The 20995-nt window shown below is 28.5% G+C and overlaps 2 protein-coding genes across 5 annotated transcripts; both read left to right on the top strand.

Annotated features, from left to right (window-relative positions):
- The first annotated feature begins 103 nt into the window (after positions 1 to 103).
- LOC119615329 lies at positions 104 to 2210 on the top strand. The gene is made up of 2 exons (XM_037971398.1): positions 104 to 488; positions 1025 to 2210. The coding sequence occupies exons 1-2, from the start codon at positions 224 to 226 to the stop codon at positions 1825 to 1827; spliced, it is 1068 nt and encodes a 355-aa protein (XP_037827326.1). The 5' UTR covers positions 104 to 223; the 3' UTR covers positions 1828 to 2210.
- A 3580-nt stretch (positions 2211 to 5790) lies between these two features.
- On the top strand, positions 5791 to 20444 carry LOC119615893 (protein wech). 4 transcript variants are annotated; one of them, XR_005232480.1, is made up of 6 exons: positions 5791 to 6184; positions 13223 to 13490; positions 13553 to 15428; positions 15492 to 15644; positions 15732 to 17070; positions 20426 to 20444. XR_005232480.1 is itself a non-coding variant. In XM_037971874.1 (5 exons), the coding sequence occupies exons 2-5, from the start codon at positions 13300 to 13302 to the stop codon at positions 15900 to 15902; spliced, it is 2391 nt and encodes a 796-aa protein (XP_037827802.1). In that variant the 5' UTR covers positions 5791 to 6184; positions 13223 to 13299; the 3' UTR covers positions 15903 to 18004. The 4 variants fall into 4 exon arrangements, 1 of the variants encoding a protein (XP_037827802.1); XR_005232479.1 differs by lacking the exon at positions 20426 to 20444 and adding an exon at positions 17758 to 18004; XR_005232478.1 differs by lacking the exon at positions 20426 to 20444 and adding an exon at positions 17758 to 18004 and having other exon boundaries at positions 15732 to 17480.
- Positions 20445 to 20995: the final 551 nt, after the last annotated feature.

Here is a 20995-nt window from a genome sequence, read left to right as displayed (position 1 = left end):
TTTCTCTTTAGTATTCTCTTTTGCAAACAAGATAAACAGTAAATAGAGCGCCAAACTACATGTTTGTATTTTAACGAGGGCTTAGCTCAAGTCGATTCAATGATCTTGGCCCAAGTTTGTTGTTAATCAGTCAGTAGTGAGTGGAGGAGCATCGTTTGTACATTGTATTTAAAAACGATCACGCATTGTGTGGAAAACCATTCTTTCTTCTTACTTGTACTTCATGGCTATGCAGCAGAATAGTCAACAGCAGCAGCAACAACAACATCAAACACAAAGAGCTTCCGCACAATCAACATCAGCTGCTGCTGGTGCAGTGGCAACAACACATTTTACCAATACTGCTAAATTACCAATAGAAACAGTTAAGTTGTTGATTGGATCAGTATCACGTAGACCCAATCTATGGATTCGGACTAATAATGGTCAAAAAAGATCCGATATAAATGCATTGTGGCAACAAGTTAGTCAAGAGGTTCATCTGCCAGGTGAGTAAAATCGCACTACTTTGTTATATGAATACATGTATGTACATATATACATATGTATGTATATATTTATGAATGATTACATACATACTAATGTAAAGGGGAATTTCCTTATTTTTCGCTCTTAAATAGTACGGGAATTTAAGTGTTTGTTTAATGTAGTGAGTTCTCTAACATGGTTGTATTTATATGATACAAAATTAATCTATTAAGAGCCAGTTTTAAACATAAAGTTTATTTATTAATAGTATTCTTTTTCTTTTAATTTTTCCTTAATACTTACTACACATACCTAAGCTTGCTTATTTTTTTATAAATATCCATTGGAAATATTGAAAAAATTGAACTCGTATTCAAAAATTATTAAAATTATATTCGATTTCTGTGTTTTAAGATTAAGTAATCCGATTATTAGCATTTAATCTGTTACTTCAAAACTGATTCTAAATAACGGTTAATTGTTACTAAATAATTTATTTATTTTATCAAGTTACTTTTTCATAATCATGTTTACTATTTAAATCTTGTTTATATAGCTGATATTTGTCGAATTAAATGGGGCCATTTGCGTGATAATTTTCGGAAAGTGTTCATACGAAATACCATTTCAGCTGAACCTCCTACAACATGGCGTTTCTATAATGATATGCGCTTTATGGAAGCTGCCGTAGCTGAAAATGTTATGCGCCATCATAGACTACGTGAACAATCACTTTACTGGCAGGGACTACACGGTGCCGCAGAACCACGTCACAGCAACTCAACTTCATTAGCAACAACTCTTAATGATAATAGCGAACGATCTCTAGAAAATCAATTCAATTTCTCCGAAATATCAGCATTCTTTCAAAATCACGGTCACAACAAACGTATTAAATTAGAAACCTCGGAATCGGATACATCATTACATGATTTGACACATGTTACGCCACCAATAAAATCTTTTTATCAAAATAGTAATGCTTATGAAAAATCAAATAATCATACACATCATCTGAATGAAGTCCAAATCCATAATGATGTTGATGAAAACAACATTGAGGACGACGATGATGATGACCAGTTTGATGAAGATGCTACTTCCATAGAGGACAATTATCAAATGTCTATGAGAAATGAAAAGTTCTCAATTGATAACAATTCGAAGATAAATGTACAAAATTGCAATTTATCTAAAAAGGAAACTAAAGAAGAGGAAATTTGTAGACACCATGATGAGCAGGATTCAGATCGTATGTTTCTATTGAGTTTGCTACCATATTTACGAAAAGTGAAAGAACAGAGGAAACTTCAAGTTCGACAGAAGCTGCAGGATGTTTTAATACAAGAATTTGGTTGAAGGCAACTATACCCGGTTAGGGGTAAAACAGTGGTACTACAAATTACCGGAATTTTATAAATTATTTTGTCCTTACGTCAATGCAGTAACGACGTTAATGGAAACAATTTAAAATCCTTCTTCGAAGGATATTTCTTCACATGCTTTTAAAATTTATATTATATATAATAAGATATAATGAAACATTAGTTTATATGATAATATAAGTTATAAATTATTGTTTTTAAAAAAAATATGCAGCTAAAAGATATTAACTATAAAAGCAAACTGTATGTTTATGTATACATACATACTATAATGAGCTGCATCCTATATGGAAAATTTTTCTAAATTTTCAAAAATGGTCTAAATTCTCTAATAAAAATTATTAACATACATATTAATAATTATCAATTTTTATTTGTATACATTTATTTATTTAAATTAACAAAAGGCCAATATCATAATTAAATGCAGAAAAAAGAAAACAACGATTATTTATTATTAATGGTTCTGCCAAAACATTGGAAACTTTTGAACTTTTACAGGAACAAATTTTGATAATTTTGTAAAATTTCTTTTTGGAATTTTTTAGCAAAATTAATTTTTTATATCATCAATCAAAATGTCTAGAGCTAAGATTTTAAAACCAAAAATAATTTACGATTTTAATAGTCGTTTCAATATTTTACTTAATATTTGTTGATCTGTGATAAATATTTAATAAAGATATCAACACTTTTCTTATTTGGAAGTATCCAAATTCAATTTTAGGAGACGTTTGTAAGGCGACCAAAGGGGAATAAATATATCAATACTTTTCTTATTTGGACGTATCCAAATTCAATTTTAGAGGACGTTTGTAAGGCGACCAAAGGGGAAAAATACTGGGCCCCAAGAATGCAGAGGAAACTAGGGCCATAGTTTGGAGACAACGACCCTAAAAGCTAACATTTGAGTTGTAATCGAGTGAATAGTCTCTAAAGTGATACGTGTATTGAAGTGGGTGACTATATACCAGATCGCAAGCCCATAGAAAATCTATGGGAAACAGTCCATATGGACTCAAAATTACCCCTGTATGCGGTCATAGGGAATAGCAAAATTGTTCGAAGGAAATTATTGACTCAATTGTTGTTTCAATGCATGGCCGATGTTAAGCAGTAATACAAAGTAAGGATACCTATATAGAAATGAAATACTAAAAAAATAAACAAATTTTAATACATTTTTGTGTTTTTGAGTCCTTTTGTGAAAATTTAGAAAAAGTTTCCATTGTTTTGTTGTCCATTGTACATACATACTATGTATGTATGTAAATATCCATCAGTTCACAACATTGTTAATAATAGTTATGTTTCCTTTTTACCAATTTCTCAGCATGAGATTGTTCTAGGACATTATATGTAAGTTCTTCTTTTAGTATATGCTTGGATTATGAGGAATCTGAAGTACACCTGCATTTTCATTCAGGTAGCGGATTAAAAATTATATTTTGCAATTTTTAGGTTTAATTTTTAGCACTGTACAAGTACTGAAACTTTGTAAAAACAATGAGAAATTTGTATTTATTGACGAATTCCTTTTTAGATTTTAAACAATAGCCATTGAAACTATATTAACACCATCATACGGTATCCTATTGTTAAAAAGCCATATCCAAGTGAAATATGTTGGCTCAGCTTGTCAAAAGATTAACATTAAGAACTTATTTCTAAAAATTCTAATATAATTTGAATTTTTTTCTTTCTATTTACATTACATTATTATGAATTGTTTCATTCCATACATTCATTTCCAACCTTCCACTAAAAACCGTAATGTGGATTTTAACTTTGTTTTGGGTACAATTTTTCGAAGATTTAAATAAAAATTCAATAATTAAAATTTTAATTATTAACATATACATAAATCCTAATAATAAAGATCAAATAGGTATAAAATGAAAATTCGCCCGATGTACCTTTGTACCAATGTCTGCTTATTTTTTTATCATAACAATATATGTATGTATGTATGTATGTAGTATATGTACATCTACATTGCGTCACCTAAAACGCAAACGGCCCTGCCCTATCTAACATTTTTTTAAATTTTACAGGAGAAGCAAAAAACTATTTAAATTGAAAAGTTTGTTTCTATCACCGTGATTTATTTGTGGCAAATAAACAAATTTTTTAATAGTGAAACCTTTTAGTTGTTATGATAGTTGGTAATGGCGTATACCTATAAAAATGGATAAATTGGACTTTTTACCTTTAATATTTAAATGTTTTTATAGATGGGGCCGTTTGTTTTTCGTCAATAAAATTGCTTATTTTGATCGTATGAGTCCATTTTTTTGTGTGGAAATTTGTTTTGATGCAATATTCAACAATAAAATCAATTTTGAATTGTTTGGTTAGTTAGGGCCGTTTGCGTTTCAGGTGACGATATAAATATATTGAGAGTTTGTATACAATAAACGATAAACCCGAATCTGAATGTTAAAAGTTCAATATAATAGATTAAATTTTGGTCAAATTCTTTCGCAATTTCAACTTTCTATGGGTATGTCCTTCTGAGTTTTTTCCACATATTATAATATGTATTGTTTTTGGGGCCTTTTCTCGTTGGACAGTTCATCCATTTTCAATACCAAATGGTCGCATAACAGTAACTCTGGTTATGGTACGTTTAGTATCCAATTTATGGTACTAAATGGAAATTCTATAATCTGACTAATATGAAGAGAATATATTATTATAGCTTCTTATATTCTCTTGTTTTAAAGAGTAATTTTAAGGTAAAATTTTAATAAACAGTAACGAAATTAACTTAATTTTGCTATATTACAGTAGCTTCTAGACTTTGTCAACATAAATTAAGCTTTTATGAATTTACTTTGAAAATGGTTAGTGCAATGATACTGACATACATATACTAAAATCAGGTTTAATAGGTATATACATACATATGTATGTATATAAATAGTTAGATTTGATATGTTCCAATATTTGTGTTAAAATTAATTTTTCGAAAATCGTTTGATATTAATAACACCCTTTCCAATATGGGATGTACTTCGATTTAATGTACTTGTTCAATTTGTTTCGAAATGTGTTCCACTTTCAACATTGACGGCAAAAACCACCACCATTTCAATATTAACAACAACCACTTCTCGTAACTAACACAAATACTGAAATCATCCCCTTGATTTATTTTACAAACAGAAAAAAAAAACAAATTACTATTTTATATAAAAGCAAAATATGTAGAATAAATAACAGAAAAAACTCACTCCACTGTTAAGGGTTACTCATTTTATTCCACTTTGAATTTAGTTACAAAACATAATCCAACAAAAGAGGTGGCCACAAGACAAAGATAGGAAAAACAATTTAATAATAGGAATTTAAAAAATCAAGAAAAACAGTGGTTAGATAAAATTTATTAAATGAAGAAATGTTTAAAAATAACAATAATAAAAAAGAAAATTAAAAAATACTGCAATGGAAAGAACAAAACATAATTAAATAACATTGAATAGAAAGAAAATCCCCAATAACAGTTGTATGTTTAAGAGTATTGTTGTGTTTTTTAAGAGAAATTTGAGCTCTCTTTGGCAAAAGTCTACCAGACCCAAATGTTTGGGAAATTAAAAAATCGAAAACATTGAGCGAGCATATTTAGAGTGTGTCATTGCTGCACTCGAAATACATCCAATCCAACTCTGCCGTCAGTGGTGTATGTCAGCAGTGTGCTCGCTGGTTGGTGTACATAAACATATACTTTGTGAGATTCATCATAATCAGTCTGGAATCTTAAGTGACAGAAACAAAAACTAAATAAAAATATACTAACCGAAAAATACAAAACAATAATACAACAAACACACTAAAAAAGAAAAACATAGAAAAATGTACAATAATCAAGAAAAAAATAACAACAACAAAGAAAGATAAGAGATCCAAACTCAAAACTAAAAAATATTTACTTTCATCATACATTAAAAAAATTAAGAAACAACAAACTAACAAATAAAATTAAGGAAAAGTAAAATACATAAAATAATAAAAGATACAAAATCTAAAAAATACATACAAACAAACAAACAAATAAAAGTCAAATAAATATTCATGAATGTTTGTGAATAAAAAACTACTATTTTAGAAGAAAATTATTTTGTGATTAAAACGGTGTTAATAATAATAAAAATATTTTATTTTATATTTTATGAAAGAAAAGTCTTTTAAAGACACAAATCCTAGTATAAATATTACAGTAAATTTGTATTAAAACATCATCATCCAACAATTTAGATCAAGGCCATACATACATCCATCGTACACCTATAAAACACTTCATTTAGCTTCGTATGCCTGGGCCACAAATTGTAAGTACACTTTTTCTTTTTTCGTTTTATTTTTTTCTTTTTATTTCAATTTTATTTCTTATTAAAATCAACGTAGTGTGTAGAAAATTTTCTCTTCTTAAAAACAAAAATACTGTGTGTATGTACAAATGTATAAATAATATACATACCTACATTCATACAATACGAACAAACACACATCTAGAAGATGTAGTAGTTAGTACGAATTATATTTTTGTATGTATGAAGTTAGTACCTGTATCAAAATATGGAGTATCTTTTATATGAAAATAATTGTTTTCTTTCTTTAAAGTTATTGATTTATTTTAGAAAAAAATGAATTGTGTAGAACTCAAAATTACAAGAAAAATGTCGCCAAGAAAATATTGATTTTACTTGTTCCCCAATACAAATACTAAAATTAAACAGTCTCAAAAAGTATGTTTTTTTCGTATTACTTATTTTGTTTGTTGAACATCCCCTAAAACAACAACACAGACATTTACACATACATACAAACATCCTTTTTCTTCTTTTGATTATTATTTACCGAAACAAGTTTAAGATTCAGAACCTTAAATGTATTAAAACATATTACATTAAGAAAATCCTGAAGGGGCGTATTCATATTATGACTAGTATTAAAAAAAGTTTGTTTACATTAGCACTTAGCTGTCGTGCCCAGCAAAAACTTACATTGATCAGTAAGGAGTTAAAACACTTATTCGTTCGCATTTTAACTCATTATTTTAACTCGATGATGACATTGGAGGTAAATACTTACTACGCTCGCTTACAAATAAGTACTAACAAATAGGGAGTTATTTTGCAAATATAATGGCAAAACTCAAAATGAAGTACTTGCGTATCTGATAATATGTAATATTATATGAGTACTTAAAAGTAATGCAGACGGTATGTAGTTACTGCTAAAATACATTTTCAACATACCAATACCGAAATAAGCCAAAATATCGTTACCGCTAAAATACCAATACCGTTACTTTTTTAATAGTTTTAGAATTAGTTTTATTATAAAATTTTATGTCATTTAGATTAGCGAGAAACAAATGTTTTAATTTTTTTGATTGATTTGATTAATTCTCACTCTGAACTACTATTGCCAGTTAACTCACATATTTGTAATGCGCTTTGACATGTTGCTTTTTTTGTTGATATTTCAAAAATTACAAAAAAAATAAAAATTAAACATTATTTTTACAAATATGCTGGATAAGAATTATTCATTCGGAACACATAAGGTAATCTGTATTACGTACGAATGAGATCAATCGCACTTAAAATTTTGTATGGCCAATCATTCAGTTGGAAATGGTATTTAAATTATATTAGAACAAAATATTGCAATTTCTAGGATTTCGCATTTAATAAAAATGCGGAATCTCATTGTCGAGATTTTTTTTGCAAAATTAAGTCTTGTTTTGAGATATGTATGTATCTTATTCTCAAGTCGGAAAATGAATGCATTACTTTTAATTCTGTACAGTAGTCATGATAATGCGAGTAAAGAAAAAGAAACAGCATACAAAAATGAAAAGGAGGAGGAGAAGAATAACAAATTAGAAACAACATAAAACAGAAGGACTTTATTTTGTGTTTCTCTATAGTATCAATTTAACTTGAAAATCTTGTTAAACCGACGACGATGTATGTTAAATGTTGATATTCACAAAGTTGACGCCGTTTATCCGTTTTTTCGTTTGTCTGTAATTTCTAGAATATACATACATATGTAGATACAATGCGAACTTGCATACATCCTATGTAACGTACACGCACCAGGTATGGGAAATTCAATATTGTTGCACTTTTCAGTTAATTTCTTGTTCTCAATATCTTTAATATTAAAATTATTTTATCGTGGAAAAGAAAATAAAACTGCAATTTCTAAACGATTGGATGTAATTTATATGCCTAGAATAACTATGTATGTATGTCACCTAGGGAAAATATAAATTTTACAACGCTTTCAATTTTACGGTATATCTCTGCAAAATTGATTCCACTCCACAAACCTGTGCAAAGAGTACTCCTCAAAAGACTAGTTAGTACTGGTTCAAAATTAATCCAAATATACATACAAAAACATTACAAGATCCGCAACATGGTAATATGTAATGCAGGATATGGACTATGTTGTTTTCAAAAAATAAACATGGTCCATGGCTGCATTACATAGGATTACTAAACGGGTCATGTACTCCAATAATCTTTACAGGGGAGTAGTTTTGGGATTATCTAAATGTATTCCAATAATTTTTGTAGGATAATATCTTTAAATATACATACTTACGTATTGCTTATTTACTAAAAGGTTGGCGTAATCCTAAATCCTAAAGTCGTTTCGATAAAAATGTCTTTGAATTGTTAATAATAGTTTACTTTTTTTAAATTACATTTCAACATGAAACCAGATTCAGATAGTAGGGGTTAATATGTTTCTCATATAAATTGAAATTTAATTATTATTTAGGTATCTAATAGTCGTGATAACATGTGTTTAAGTTTTTACAAGAAAAAATTGTTTTCATACCTAAGATAATATGTCTGTTCCCGTACTCGTAAGTTTTGCAGGTTTTTAGTCCAGAATAGTCAGTTCATCAGTAATCAGAAAAACAAAAAATACATTAAAATTTTAGTACATGAACGACTTATTGAAAGAACTTGCAATCCAGAAATTTGGAAAATCTATATGAAAGTCTTTAGTGCGACGAATGTTTTGTTGTCCTCAGTTCAAAAAAATCCGAATTTGGATTATGCCAGTCTTGTGGAAAATTATCGATAGGTAAATATCTTCTAAATATTGTTTTCGTAGTTAGAATGCGACTGGGTATAACGTAGCGATAGGACTAATTTTGCTCTCACGAATGACACGGATAATATTAACCGTAAGTGTGTGGATTCTTTCCGGATTATTGGCGTATTAGTCGCGTAACTTTGTTTTGTAATGTCAAACCGCAATAAAAAGTCTTAAGATAACAACATGCAGTTACCGAAGGTTATCCATATTTAATATCCATTTCAGCCCTTTTTATGTGTTCAAGTAGTTGCAGTACTCTTACGGTACTTATCGAACTGCTTTAGGGACAATTTATGCTGAGAATTTAAAAGAATATTTTGAAAAGTTATGGAAATGTTGAAATTATGACCAAAACTTCATGCAAAAGAAATCTAAGTATTTTTTGTACTGTATAGATGCAGTCTAAGGACTCTAATAATGGTTTTAAAGGGCCCTTATTCTATTAGGGCCTTTATTAGCAAATTCTGCAGGCTATGCGAAGATGTTGAGAAACTAGGGACAATTGAGCTTATAATGTCTTATTGTTCTAGATTACAGGATCATAAGGTTAGAAATGGCAAGGAAATAGATTACACGACGAACTGTGTAATGTTTCTGGGTGCAATCTATTAGGTTTTATCAAGTGAATTAACAGTGAAGATTCTGATCCTCTGTCTGTCACCTTACTTTCTTGATCTGAATCTGATTATGTTCTATCTTATTATATTTACAATTCTGCGATCTTCTTAAATAAAGAACCATGATTATTTGGTAAAGGGTGTTTCAAAAAGAACTTATTACTCGAAACAAAATAGATTCTTGTTAAAAACACCGATACCATTTAAAAGTTTCAATTTTCCATGTCTGTAATGATTTTATTTCTCTTCAACATGTTCTTTTATTACATACATATTTATGTTACATATGTATGTAAGTATGTATTGTATTTTTTTTAGACCAAAATTCATTTCAATTACCACATTTGGGACAAAAATCTTCAAGTCTGGCAACAACGTCTACAACTTAAATCCAGTCAAATAAGTGTGAAGACGTGAAAAAATATACTCACGGTGCGTGTTTTTTTTCCTAACTTTAGTGTAGGGTGAGTTTATAGTAAATGCGAAATGAAGTACTATGTATGTGTGTAAAAAAGTTTGGGGATGATTCTTGTACTTTTATTTTTACTCCCCAATTGCACTACTTTTTCTTAAAGCAAAATATACAAATACAACGTACATATGAATGTATGTATGTAAGTATGTTTGTGTATGTCTGTTTATAAATATAAAACAAGGTAATAAAACGAAAAACAATCCTTATTTTTTGTTATTTTGTATGTATCTATGTTGTGCGTATTTATAAGATGCAACATTATTATGTTTTTATTTTTTTCTGCGTTCGTGTGTGTGTTTTCTGTCTCATATTTCTGTATTTGGTATACAGAAATTGCGTTCTTTATTTAAGGTGGAGTAAGGGAGGGAAAAGAACTTTGTAAAGGATAATAATTTGGCTTTTTGTGTATTTGATATTTAAAGATACATACAAATAGATGTTTGGATGAATATACAATGTATGTACTTTTTGTTTTGGTTCTACCTTCTTTGGTAGGCAGGTAAATTGAAATAATTTATATAACATTGCATACTTTAAGGCATTTCAAAATATACATTGATAAATTAAAAATTGAATTTTAGTATTTTACAAAAACTATCTATCTATACCTTTATACAGAAATAAATAAACGTATTAAAATAATTAAAATTGTATTTTTTCCCTTTAATTTTAATAGTTTTCAATTATTTTGTTCTTAAAAATTTTAACTAAATTATTTATTTATAAAATTTATAGTCATAATGAATTATGAATACAAAAAAATTGTTTTACATACATAGGTCCTAACAACTATGGCTTTTGACTAAATTATTTATTATGTAATAATGTTGCAATATTTTTAATGCTGTTGCTAAATTGCGCCATTCGATGTCAATCGAAATGTTCAAATAATAATGTCACTAATGTGAAAATAATTTCTAAATTATGAACATTTTAAGAATATTGTTCTAATTTTCCTTCAATCGATAAGTATTGAAGTAATGAATATGGAAATCTGTCGACTTTCAAATAAAGTTTAAAGCTATATTATAGTTTCTTCCTTTTTGGATAAATTTTGATTCCAGATTCAGCGTTAGAAAAGTATATCTTGGACCTTGCGTTTCGTCTTTTGAAAAATGTCATCTATATCGAAGATTAATAAATTTCTTCAGTATATAATTATTTAAACAGTACCCAGAAATAAATTTGGTTTTGAATGAAGATTTTACAAAATTTATATTTATTCATTCAATGATCTAATCTAAAACTCTAAAAATAGTTCGTTTTAAACGTGACAACTGACAAATTAATAGCGTGAAACATAAAATATTCCACGAAATGTTTAATCTAAATAAGGTTTTATTTATATTTATGCTTATTTAAAGTAAATCTTCAAATTTCTTTATTTGAATTCCGAGTTTTAATAACGTACTGAGTATATTAATGGGGTGGCCTTGCTTGAAGAAACGTTTGGGGTGGTTGGTTCAATTCACGAATATATAGTTCAATAATGATTTTCTCCCCTCCTATTTTTTCACGAAAGGAAAAGCGCATCGATATCTTACAAGATTTATAATGTATGTAAGTTAATGACTTTTTACACTTAATTAACTATAGAAATATTTTTAGAATATTTCTATAATTGACGGTAAATAAATATCAATTCTCATCACCAACCCCAGCCTGAGGAAATGCAATTCTAGGAAATATTACAATCCACGTACCAATTATAGATATACATTTATTTATTTATTAGTAGCAGATGTTTATAGTTTTTGAGAAATCGGTGACAACTGTTTAAAAATTGGAAACAAAGGACTACTGTTTGTAATTTATTATAAAATTTTGTTTTTGAAAAAGTAATTAGAATTTTCCATGTAGGTTAGAAATAGAAATGTTATAATACGATTCCTTTAATTATAATCTAAAAAAAATACTCAATAAAATAGTAATGAATTTAAATGTGATATTTAGCTTTTTATCACAACAAACTTATCGACATTAAATCATATGAAATCGCTTTAAGAAACTTCATGAAAATTGAATAACAAACCTAAACTTATATTATTTTTTATTAAAAACTGCCTTTAACTACTTTGAAATCTCTTAAAGCATTTTCCATATTCTAAATATCGTTAAGATTTTCTTTGAACTCTTGCAATTAGTAACGGATAGATTGAGAGTTGTTGTAAATCATTTACAAAATAAATTCCATGGATTACAAAATTTGTATTAAATGTCAGGAAAAATGCATACATACACATACATTGTGTATAATGACCTGCTGATCGATCTATCAAAGCATCCTGTAGAATTTTAAAGGAAAAAACCAATATGACACACATCTGCCCCGCTAAGGATAATGAATAGTAAAAGTGTAGCCATAAAAATTGTAATATTTATTGGTGTTGTTGTTGTGTATGGTTATGGGTTTTTCTTCTAGTTAGGGACAAAAGAAGGATCTTCTTTTATTCTACCTATACACATGCAACCAACAGTAATGCACACACAAAAACACAAACACAGAGACATTGCATTCGAATGCATACAAAATAGTCTAGGAGGATGTGTAAAATGTACGTGCATGCCTGCTCATTAATATGAGTTTGAGTACCTACTAAGATTAAAAGAAAGAACGAAGGAAAGAAAGAATTAGGGTCTTAAAGACGCAGCTTCTATAATTGTGTTGCAGCAGTACTTAAGCAGCAGTACTGAGTGTTTTTGATTTAGTTGCGCTTGGTAACATCTGGCGGTATCATCACCATCCTCTCCTCAATCGTTCAACGCGTGCGTTCTAAACGCTTTAAAAAATAACAAACAACCTCAATTCTCACAAGAACTCTTATTTACAATTTATTTTTAAGGAGTTTTACTCTTATATTTACGTTAAAATAAGTGTTTTTAAGTTTAACTTTTAATCTTTGCAAAGTTTTTAAAACAATTCGCTCGCTACGTAAAATCGACTCGAATATCGTTTTTTTGCATACACAACCCTTAAGGCTTCATACATACAAATAATAATATTGACAGCAAGTTACTACTCCAGTTTTCTTGAGCTACATTCTACATACAAACGTATTTTTGAAGACAGGGAAAGAAGAAAGAAAAAAACTGTGCAAAAACATAATAAATATTTTTATTTTTTTGTTTGTTTTTACTACACCAAGTGTAACGTTATTTATTGCGGCTTAATTTTGACCGTCAATAGTGCCGTATTTTCATTTAAACGGTTATCGATTATTTTATGATGGAACTGTTGTCTAACAACTCCTCGTTATCAGCACAAATGGCATCGGCAGCTGGCAATAATGCAGCATCGAATGGCAATCCCAATAACGGCGCTACCACCGCCGAGCGACTATTAGCAGGTATTTTGGACTCATTTCCTGCTTGGGACATTGGCAGCGGCATGATGAACAACGATGTTCGAAATGAGTAAGTATCTACAGGGATTTGAGTTTTGATTTTGAAAAAATATAACAAAATTTTCATTACAGTTCACCACCTCGTAATGATTTCTTTTTCAACAACTTCCTTTCGTCATTGGAAACACCACAAGAGTTTAGCATTGGTGTAGCACCCATAGGCAGTGGCATGAGAGCACCCAAAATGTCTCCGGAATCGTCGAATAACTCGAGTATTAGTTGCAGTTGGTGTGAAGTTAATGCTTCGATTCGCTGCTTGGAATGCAATGAGTTCATGTGCAATGATTGTTTAAGAGAACATCGCAAATCACCATTATCCTCTAATCACTCCATTATCTCGTTGCCGACTCCGATTGGCACTTCACCCACCGGCGGTATGTCGACTAGCGTACCCAACATTCCTTGTCCCAACTATCTATGCGATCAACACAATGAGATGCTCCGTTATGTTTGCGAATACTGCAAAAAGTTGGTATGTCAATGTTGTACCCTACACGAGCACAAGGAGCACTGCTACTCCTCGATCCAAAGCTTTGTGGATGAATCCAGGGAAAAGATAGAAACAGCCTTGGAAAGTAGTCGCATGGGTACTAAATGTATTAAGAGTAGCATTGATAAGGCTTTGGCTTTCATACGTCACATCGAGAGAAATTGCGCTGAGTTAAGCGACAATATCCGCAAAGGCTTTCGTCAATTTCTCATTGCAATTGAAGATCGTGAACGTTTCCTTTTGGACTTTGTGGAGAAACTAAGACAGCGTCGTTTGGCCATGTTACATGATCAAATGGCTGGACTCAAATCAGCTTTAGCTGGTTTAGCCGAAACTTCCGACATGTTGCACAAAGTAGCCGAAAACGGTGGCCGTATGGATCACGTCGATATTGCCATGAAAGTGACAAATGGTCAAAGACAACTTGAACAGTTTGCAGCTATTTACAAAGACTTACAGCCCAAACAAGAAGTATTTGCTTTTGCTGCTCCCGATTACTCTTTATTGCAAGATATACGTAACCAAGGCGGCATTGTTTTGGTGGATGAGAAAAATATGCCCCTTATGAATATCAGCGGAGGTACCATTGTGGGTGGTAGTGCCGCTGTAGAGTCGGTGGGCACCGTATTATCAATGGCTGGAAATGGTTTATCAAATGGCGTAGTTCCCGCTAACATGAGACGTCCACTTCTGAGAGACAATTCTTTCCGTAATCCTTCGCCGGTGATGCAAGTAAGAGGCGGTAGTGCTTGTAGTATGCCTAATCCTGGTTTGGATTGGGAACTTAGTGTAATGCGCAGTTCGCCTGGTCTACACTTTGGTGCTCCTCGTTCAACACCCGCTATACCTGGTACTACAGAACCCGTCAAGGCCCGAAACTCGAATGCTTTATCTCTCTCGTTTGCTACAGAAGGCCACGAAGATGGGCAAGTTAGCCGCCCGTGGGGCTTGTGTGTAGACAAACTCGGACACATTTTGGTCTCCGATAGACGCAACAATCGTGTTCAAGTTTTCAATCCTGATGGCTCTCTTAAATTCAAGTTCGGTCGCAAAGGTGTCGGTAATGGAGAATTCGATCTTCCCGCCGGTATTTGTGTAGATATTGATAATCGCATTATAGTCGTGGACAAGGATAACCATCGTGTGCAGATCTTTACATCTTCGGGTGTATTCCTACTGAAATTTGGCAGTTACGGCAAGGAATATGGTCAATTCCAATATCCTTGGGATGTGGCCGTAAACTCAAGACGTCAAATTGTCGTAACCGATTCACGCAATCATCGTATACAACAATTCGACTCAGAAGGTAGATTTATACGTCAAATTGTATTTGATAATCATGGTTCCAATAAGGGCATAGCCTCGCCGCGTGGTGTGTGCTACACACCCACCGGTAATATTATAGTATCCGATTTTGACAATCATTGTTTGTACCTGATAGATCCTGATATAAATGAGGTAAGTTTTTAGTAACTAAAACAAAGAATGAAATGTTATAATCAAATGTTCTTTTAATTGTAGATTTTATCAGCCAAGGGTCACGAAGGTTCTGGTTTCCAGGAATTTAATCGCCCTTCAGGTATATGCTGCGACGATGATGGTCGCATTATAGTTGCTGATTCCAAGAATCAACGTATTGTAGTATATAGTCCTACACTGGATTATTTATGGGATGTAAGTAGTTTCAGCTTAATTTTGTGATTAAAGAAATTGTTTATTAATTGTGTTTTTTTTCCTCTCTCTCTATTTTTGTATTTGCAGATTGAAATAAGACCTTCTTTGAATCCCTTAATGCCTCCTACTTTGGATGAAAAAGATCGTACTTGTGATGTGGCCTTAATGCCAGACGGTCGAATTGTATTCCTTATTGAATTATCTCCCGACTCTAAAGAGGGATCTAATCCCTACAAACGTTTTGTACATGTCTTCTAACGTTCAACATATCCGTCATTGGGATGGATAAATAATACTACAAATACCACTGCTGCTGTGGACACCAACTCAACGGCGGCAGTAGTGGCGGCAACAATATCATCAGCGGCATACACTTTTCATGGGTAACAATCCAAACAACATAGAAAATTAGAAAATTCATCGATCCTCAAAAACAGATGATTGATTCAAAAACAAAAAGAAACTTTTTATTAGTATTTAAGTTACAACGATTACCTCGTTCATATATTATTTAGGGATCAGTTATAGTATGAATCATACATTCAGATATAGTTAAACAAAAAACACTCCATTACTAAATACTTTAACTCCAAACCATAAAGAACAAAAACCTAATACATGACCATCTCATTTTTAAACTCACATCACATATTGCACTCATTATAATTATTGTCGTTACGTTGTGCTAAACGTAACTCAATGACGACCGATAGCGACGAATTCGCCACAATTTGAAATCGTTATTTCTTACATAAATTATATTCGTGTTTGGTTTATTCATTTCATCCATAAATTCATTTATACATCTATACGTGTATTGTAATATTTTTTTAGTTTATTAATCCAAGATTAATTTCATTTATAAATAGACTGATAATGATAAAAACAAAGTTAAAAACTCAATTTCAAACAGACTTTAAAAAGAATGTTATTAAAAGTTCAACCGATAAAATACACCGTTATTAAACAAACAACTTACTTACTTACTTACTTACTTACTTACTAAATAGCTTAAAAGCTAAAAAACAAAAAAGAAAACAAAAACACACATTAAAACAATAACTTTACACAGTAGATTATCATTTTATTTACCCAAAAACTGAAAAAAACTCTTTGCGTGAGACAAGAGATACAAAGTGAATAAAAATTGCTGTGAAAGTTAAATAATAGAGATTAATAACTAATTATAACTAAATATTTTCTTTTTTATATGTTTTCATTCTCATTCTTCTTTTACTCTATTACATACTTATTATACTTGTTGTGTTTGTGTTTTACATTATATTTTTTTTTACAAAATTGAGAGACTGAACTCAAGGAAATTATTTTCATATGATTTCATTTTATATTTTATTTAATTTACGAAACTTATTAATTTTATTTTTTTTAAGTAAGACTGATTACCAAAGTGACTACATAACACCGAGTAAAAACAAAATGACACACAAAAAATAATTAAATTATAACAAAACAAAAACAAATACTTACAATATATGAAAATATTATAAAATAAAATACAAAAAATAACCCTAAATACTAAGCAACAGCTAGAACTAAACTAAATGAGATGAAAAAAAAAAATAATTAAATTTAATGCAAATTAACTATTAATTGAAAACTAAATTTTCAAAGAAAAAATTTATATTAAATGTGTTCATTAGTATTATATATAATATAAATAAAACAAAAACAAACAAATTATTAGATAATTTTAAAACAAAACAACTAAAAAAATATTATAATTATTATAATTCAATAAATAAATTAATAAAAATAAGAGCAATAAGGCAAAATACTAAGGCATTTCATAAATAAAACTAGGATGGAAAAGAATGAGTCAGTTTAAATAACAAAATATAACGTGGTTTATAAACATAAACTATAAATATGAATACTAGACTGCTGCCAAGAAATTTATAATTAAAATATAATTCAAAGAGAATCAAAATAACATATAAAAAGATCAAAACATTTCCCAATTTCCAATTATTTATAGCAGCTATGCATAAACCTAACCTAACATTTTTAAATTGGAGCAGTCTTTTTGAACTTCTCTTTGATGTTTATATTACACTAAATTTCTCTTTATTAAATTGGAAATTTTCAAAATTAGTTCTTTTTGCAAGAAACAAACATTGATGGGATGAAACCATTATTTAAATAACTTAAAGGATGAGAGAGGCAAAGAAAGTTCATAACAAATAAGCAATAAAACTTAAAAGTAAACAAAACATCATCGACATTTTTATATCACAAGAATATTATTCTAAACAATTAAATACTTTGCTAACAATTCTAATCATCTCTCTCTCCCTCTGGCCCATCCAAACTCATTTACATTTTTTTTTTTTTTTCAAAATTTGCATTGTAAAGAAACCAGGTTTAATTAAAGCCATGAAATTTCAAGCTTAGGGTTCCTGGTGTTGCTAAATATTAGAAGAAAAAAAATTAAGAAAATTATAAATAATTTAAAAAACACAAACAACAAAATGTAGCTAAATATGAGTTCTTAACTCATTTAAATTTATTCTTTAATAAAATTATTTAAAATATTACAAAATCTAAGTGATTAGAAAAGTAGTTAAAAACATGCTTAAATGCATAATTAGCATAAATTATTAATTATAAATTAAACAAAAAAAAAAAAAAACGAAATATTTATATAAAAAATATTTAAAAAAAAATTCAAAACTATAAAAAATAACATACATATATATGTATGTAGTATATGTACTACATATAGACATATTGATCTTATACAAATATTTTGAGAAAGGAGTAAAAAAATATATATTGTAATTTAAGTCCTTCCACAAAACGAAGCAAGTTGCATTTAATGCGCCAACCAACCATTCTGAAAAAACTCTACGAGAGCGAATGTTGGTGTTGAATTTATTGAAAACAAAAACAAAAACTAAAACAACAAATATATTAACTAAGAAGTCTTAATATTTTTTATATCAACTACAAATATTTATACATGCAAAAATTTTATATAAATATTATTATTTTTAAATATTTTTTTTTTCGTTTTGTCATCAATATGCATGCTCAGGTATTTACACATACAGATTTTTTATTAATTTATTTCTTCTAATTATATATATTATATTTTTTGTGATTATTTTAAAAAATATTTTTCTTTTCATTTGGCATAATTTAACTTTAATAACATAAATTGATCTGATTGATAAATTAACTGAACTGTGGTGGTGTTGTTTTCGAAACTATTTAAGAAAAAAATACTTATTAAAAGTAACAATCTGTTCTGCCTGAAAGCTAGTTTTGTCATTAGGTAAACGTTAGTATATTTCTGTTTCTGGGTCTTCAATATAGAACCCCAGGAAAGCTTTGTCCCCCAATTAAAAGACGTCCTTATAGCAACGGATTTATTTATTAATTTAGTTTTGAGTATTTTTCGTATAAAAATATTAATATTGTTTTCCATTCGTGTTACTGAAATTCTCAATACTTGCCAGGATAATATTGTTTTATGTTTTTTTTTTTTCGGAAATTATTTTCAAAACACCAACACACAATATTGAAGAAACTAATACACAGTTCACTTACACATATGCATATGTTGTGTTTATATTATTATTAATTTTTTTTAGTTTTAAACAAATTTAGTTATACATATTATTTTTTTAAATTTTATTTTCTAATTTTTATTTTTTTAATTGCCATGCTTCTCTTGTTCTTTTTATACGCTTCACCAAAATACTTTATACAGACAAAGCACTAACAATTTCGAAATTTATGTTCTAATAAACATAACAACAAGATCCATTAGTCTGTTTTATGTGGAATACGTTTTCCACAGTGACCATTTAATTAATTAAAGAAAATGTTTAAAAGACAAATTTTGGTGAAGTTGTGTATTTGATTCGGCCCAGACGAATGTAATATTTTGATTTGTTTTGTTTTCATTTATAACACAGTATAGTTTAAATCTAATTTTTATTTGCCAAAGGCTATAAATCAAAAATAAATTTTAAAAATTTTGTTTAATTAAATTTATATATTTTTTTTAATTATACATATAGTTCATTTTTTAAATATCACACATAGTTTTTTATTTAAAGCCATAATGCTCATTTAAAAGTCAACTTAAAAAGCGCATATAAAACAAAATCATCCCTCATATTTTACTAGACTTAAGTTAAAAGTAATACACACCTACATATACATATATAGTATATAAATTAAAAAAATACAATTTGAAACCCTTCGTCTTAAAGTCGATGACGTTGAAAATCTAAAACTTTTTTTCAATAACATAAAACTAATCAATAGATCTTTAAAAAGAATTAAATAAAGTAATAAACATTTATACATTATGTATGTACTAAATATCAAAATAAAATTTTGAAAAAAAAAATACTTAAAAAATTTAAGTTAAAAAAAGTTTTTAAAAAATACCTACAAATATATATATAAATAATTTTAGTTTTTCTTTAATTATATTAAATATAATAAAAACAATTAACAAAACATTCTTTTACAATATAGTTCAATTTTTTTTTTGTAAAAAAAAACAAAATCATAAAAAATAATCACATAAATTTTTGAGTACAAAACATAAAAGTACAAATTAACCATTTAAGTTTGAAAAACAAATTAGTAAAAAGAAAACTTAAAAACAAAAACTGCAAATACTACAAGAAAAATAAAAACAGATTTTTGTCTTCAGAATTATTTTTTTGTTAAAGCAGTTTTACTTCTTAAAATAAAACGATAAGTTCATTAAATCAAATAAAATTAATTAAAAACATTCTTAGTAAAATTCTAAAACTACTTAAAGACTATTAAAATATATTAATAAAAAAAATATATAATATATAAACAAAAACAACAACAACAACAAAGAAAGTTTAAAACCTTTCATCAGGTGTTAAAATATTCTTATTAGAGGTTCTTATAAAATAAAGTAAACTCAAAAAACTTAAGCTTAAATTTATAAATAAAATACTACTATAGTATATATACAAACAAAAATAAAACATTAAAATATAAAAATATATAATTTTAATAAAAATAACTACATAAATACATTAATAATTACATACTACATACATATTTGGTAATTATACAAACATACATACATACTTAACTATAAGAAATTTTACATTGAATTGAATTGAATTGTGTGCTAATTCTATGTTATATTCATTTGTTCATTAAACAAAAAAAAAAACAAAAAAAAAAAAAAAAAAAAAAAAACAATACAGAATACATAATAATAATAAGAATAATACATAATAATAATAAGAATAATAAATAATAATATTAAAGAAAACCCCTTACATCATTCATTGAAACAATTGATAAATAAGTTTTTAAACATCTAA

The sequence above is a fragment of the Lucilia sericata genome, unplaced genomic scaffold, assembly GCF_015586225.1.
Source record: "Lucilia sericata isolate MDLA Ls3-8-SP2 unplaced genomic scaffold, ASM1558622v1 Contig000048F_arrow, whole genome shotgun sequence".
NCBI lineage: Eukaryota > Metazoa > Arthropoda > Insecta > Diptera > Calliphoridae > Lucilia > Lucilia sericata.
This window is presented reverse-complemented; position numbering and strand designations above follow the sequence as displayed.

Coding starts and splice junctions, on each gene's coding strand:
- LOC119615329 (XM_037971398.1), top strand. CDS start 224: ATGGCTATGCAGCAGAATAGTCAACAGCAGCAGCAACAACAACATCAA. Junction 489..1,024: donor TCAAGAGGTTCATCTGCCAG/GTGAGTAAAATC, acceptor TTGTTTATATAG/CTGATATTTGTCGAATTAAA.
- LOC119615893 (XM_037971874.1), top strand. CDS start 13,300: ATGATGGAACTGTTGTCTAACAACTCCTCGTTATCAGCACAAATGGCA. Junction 13,491..13,552: donor AACAACGATGTTCGAAATGA/GTAAGTATCTAC, acceptor TTTTCATTACAG/TTCACCACCTCGTAATGATT. Junction 15,429..15,491: donor TAGATCCTGATATAAATGAG/GTAAGTTTTTAG, acceptor TTTTAATTGTAG/ATTTTATCAGCCAAGGGTCA.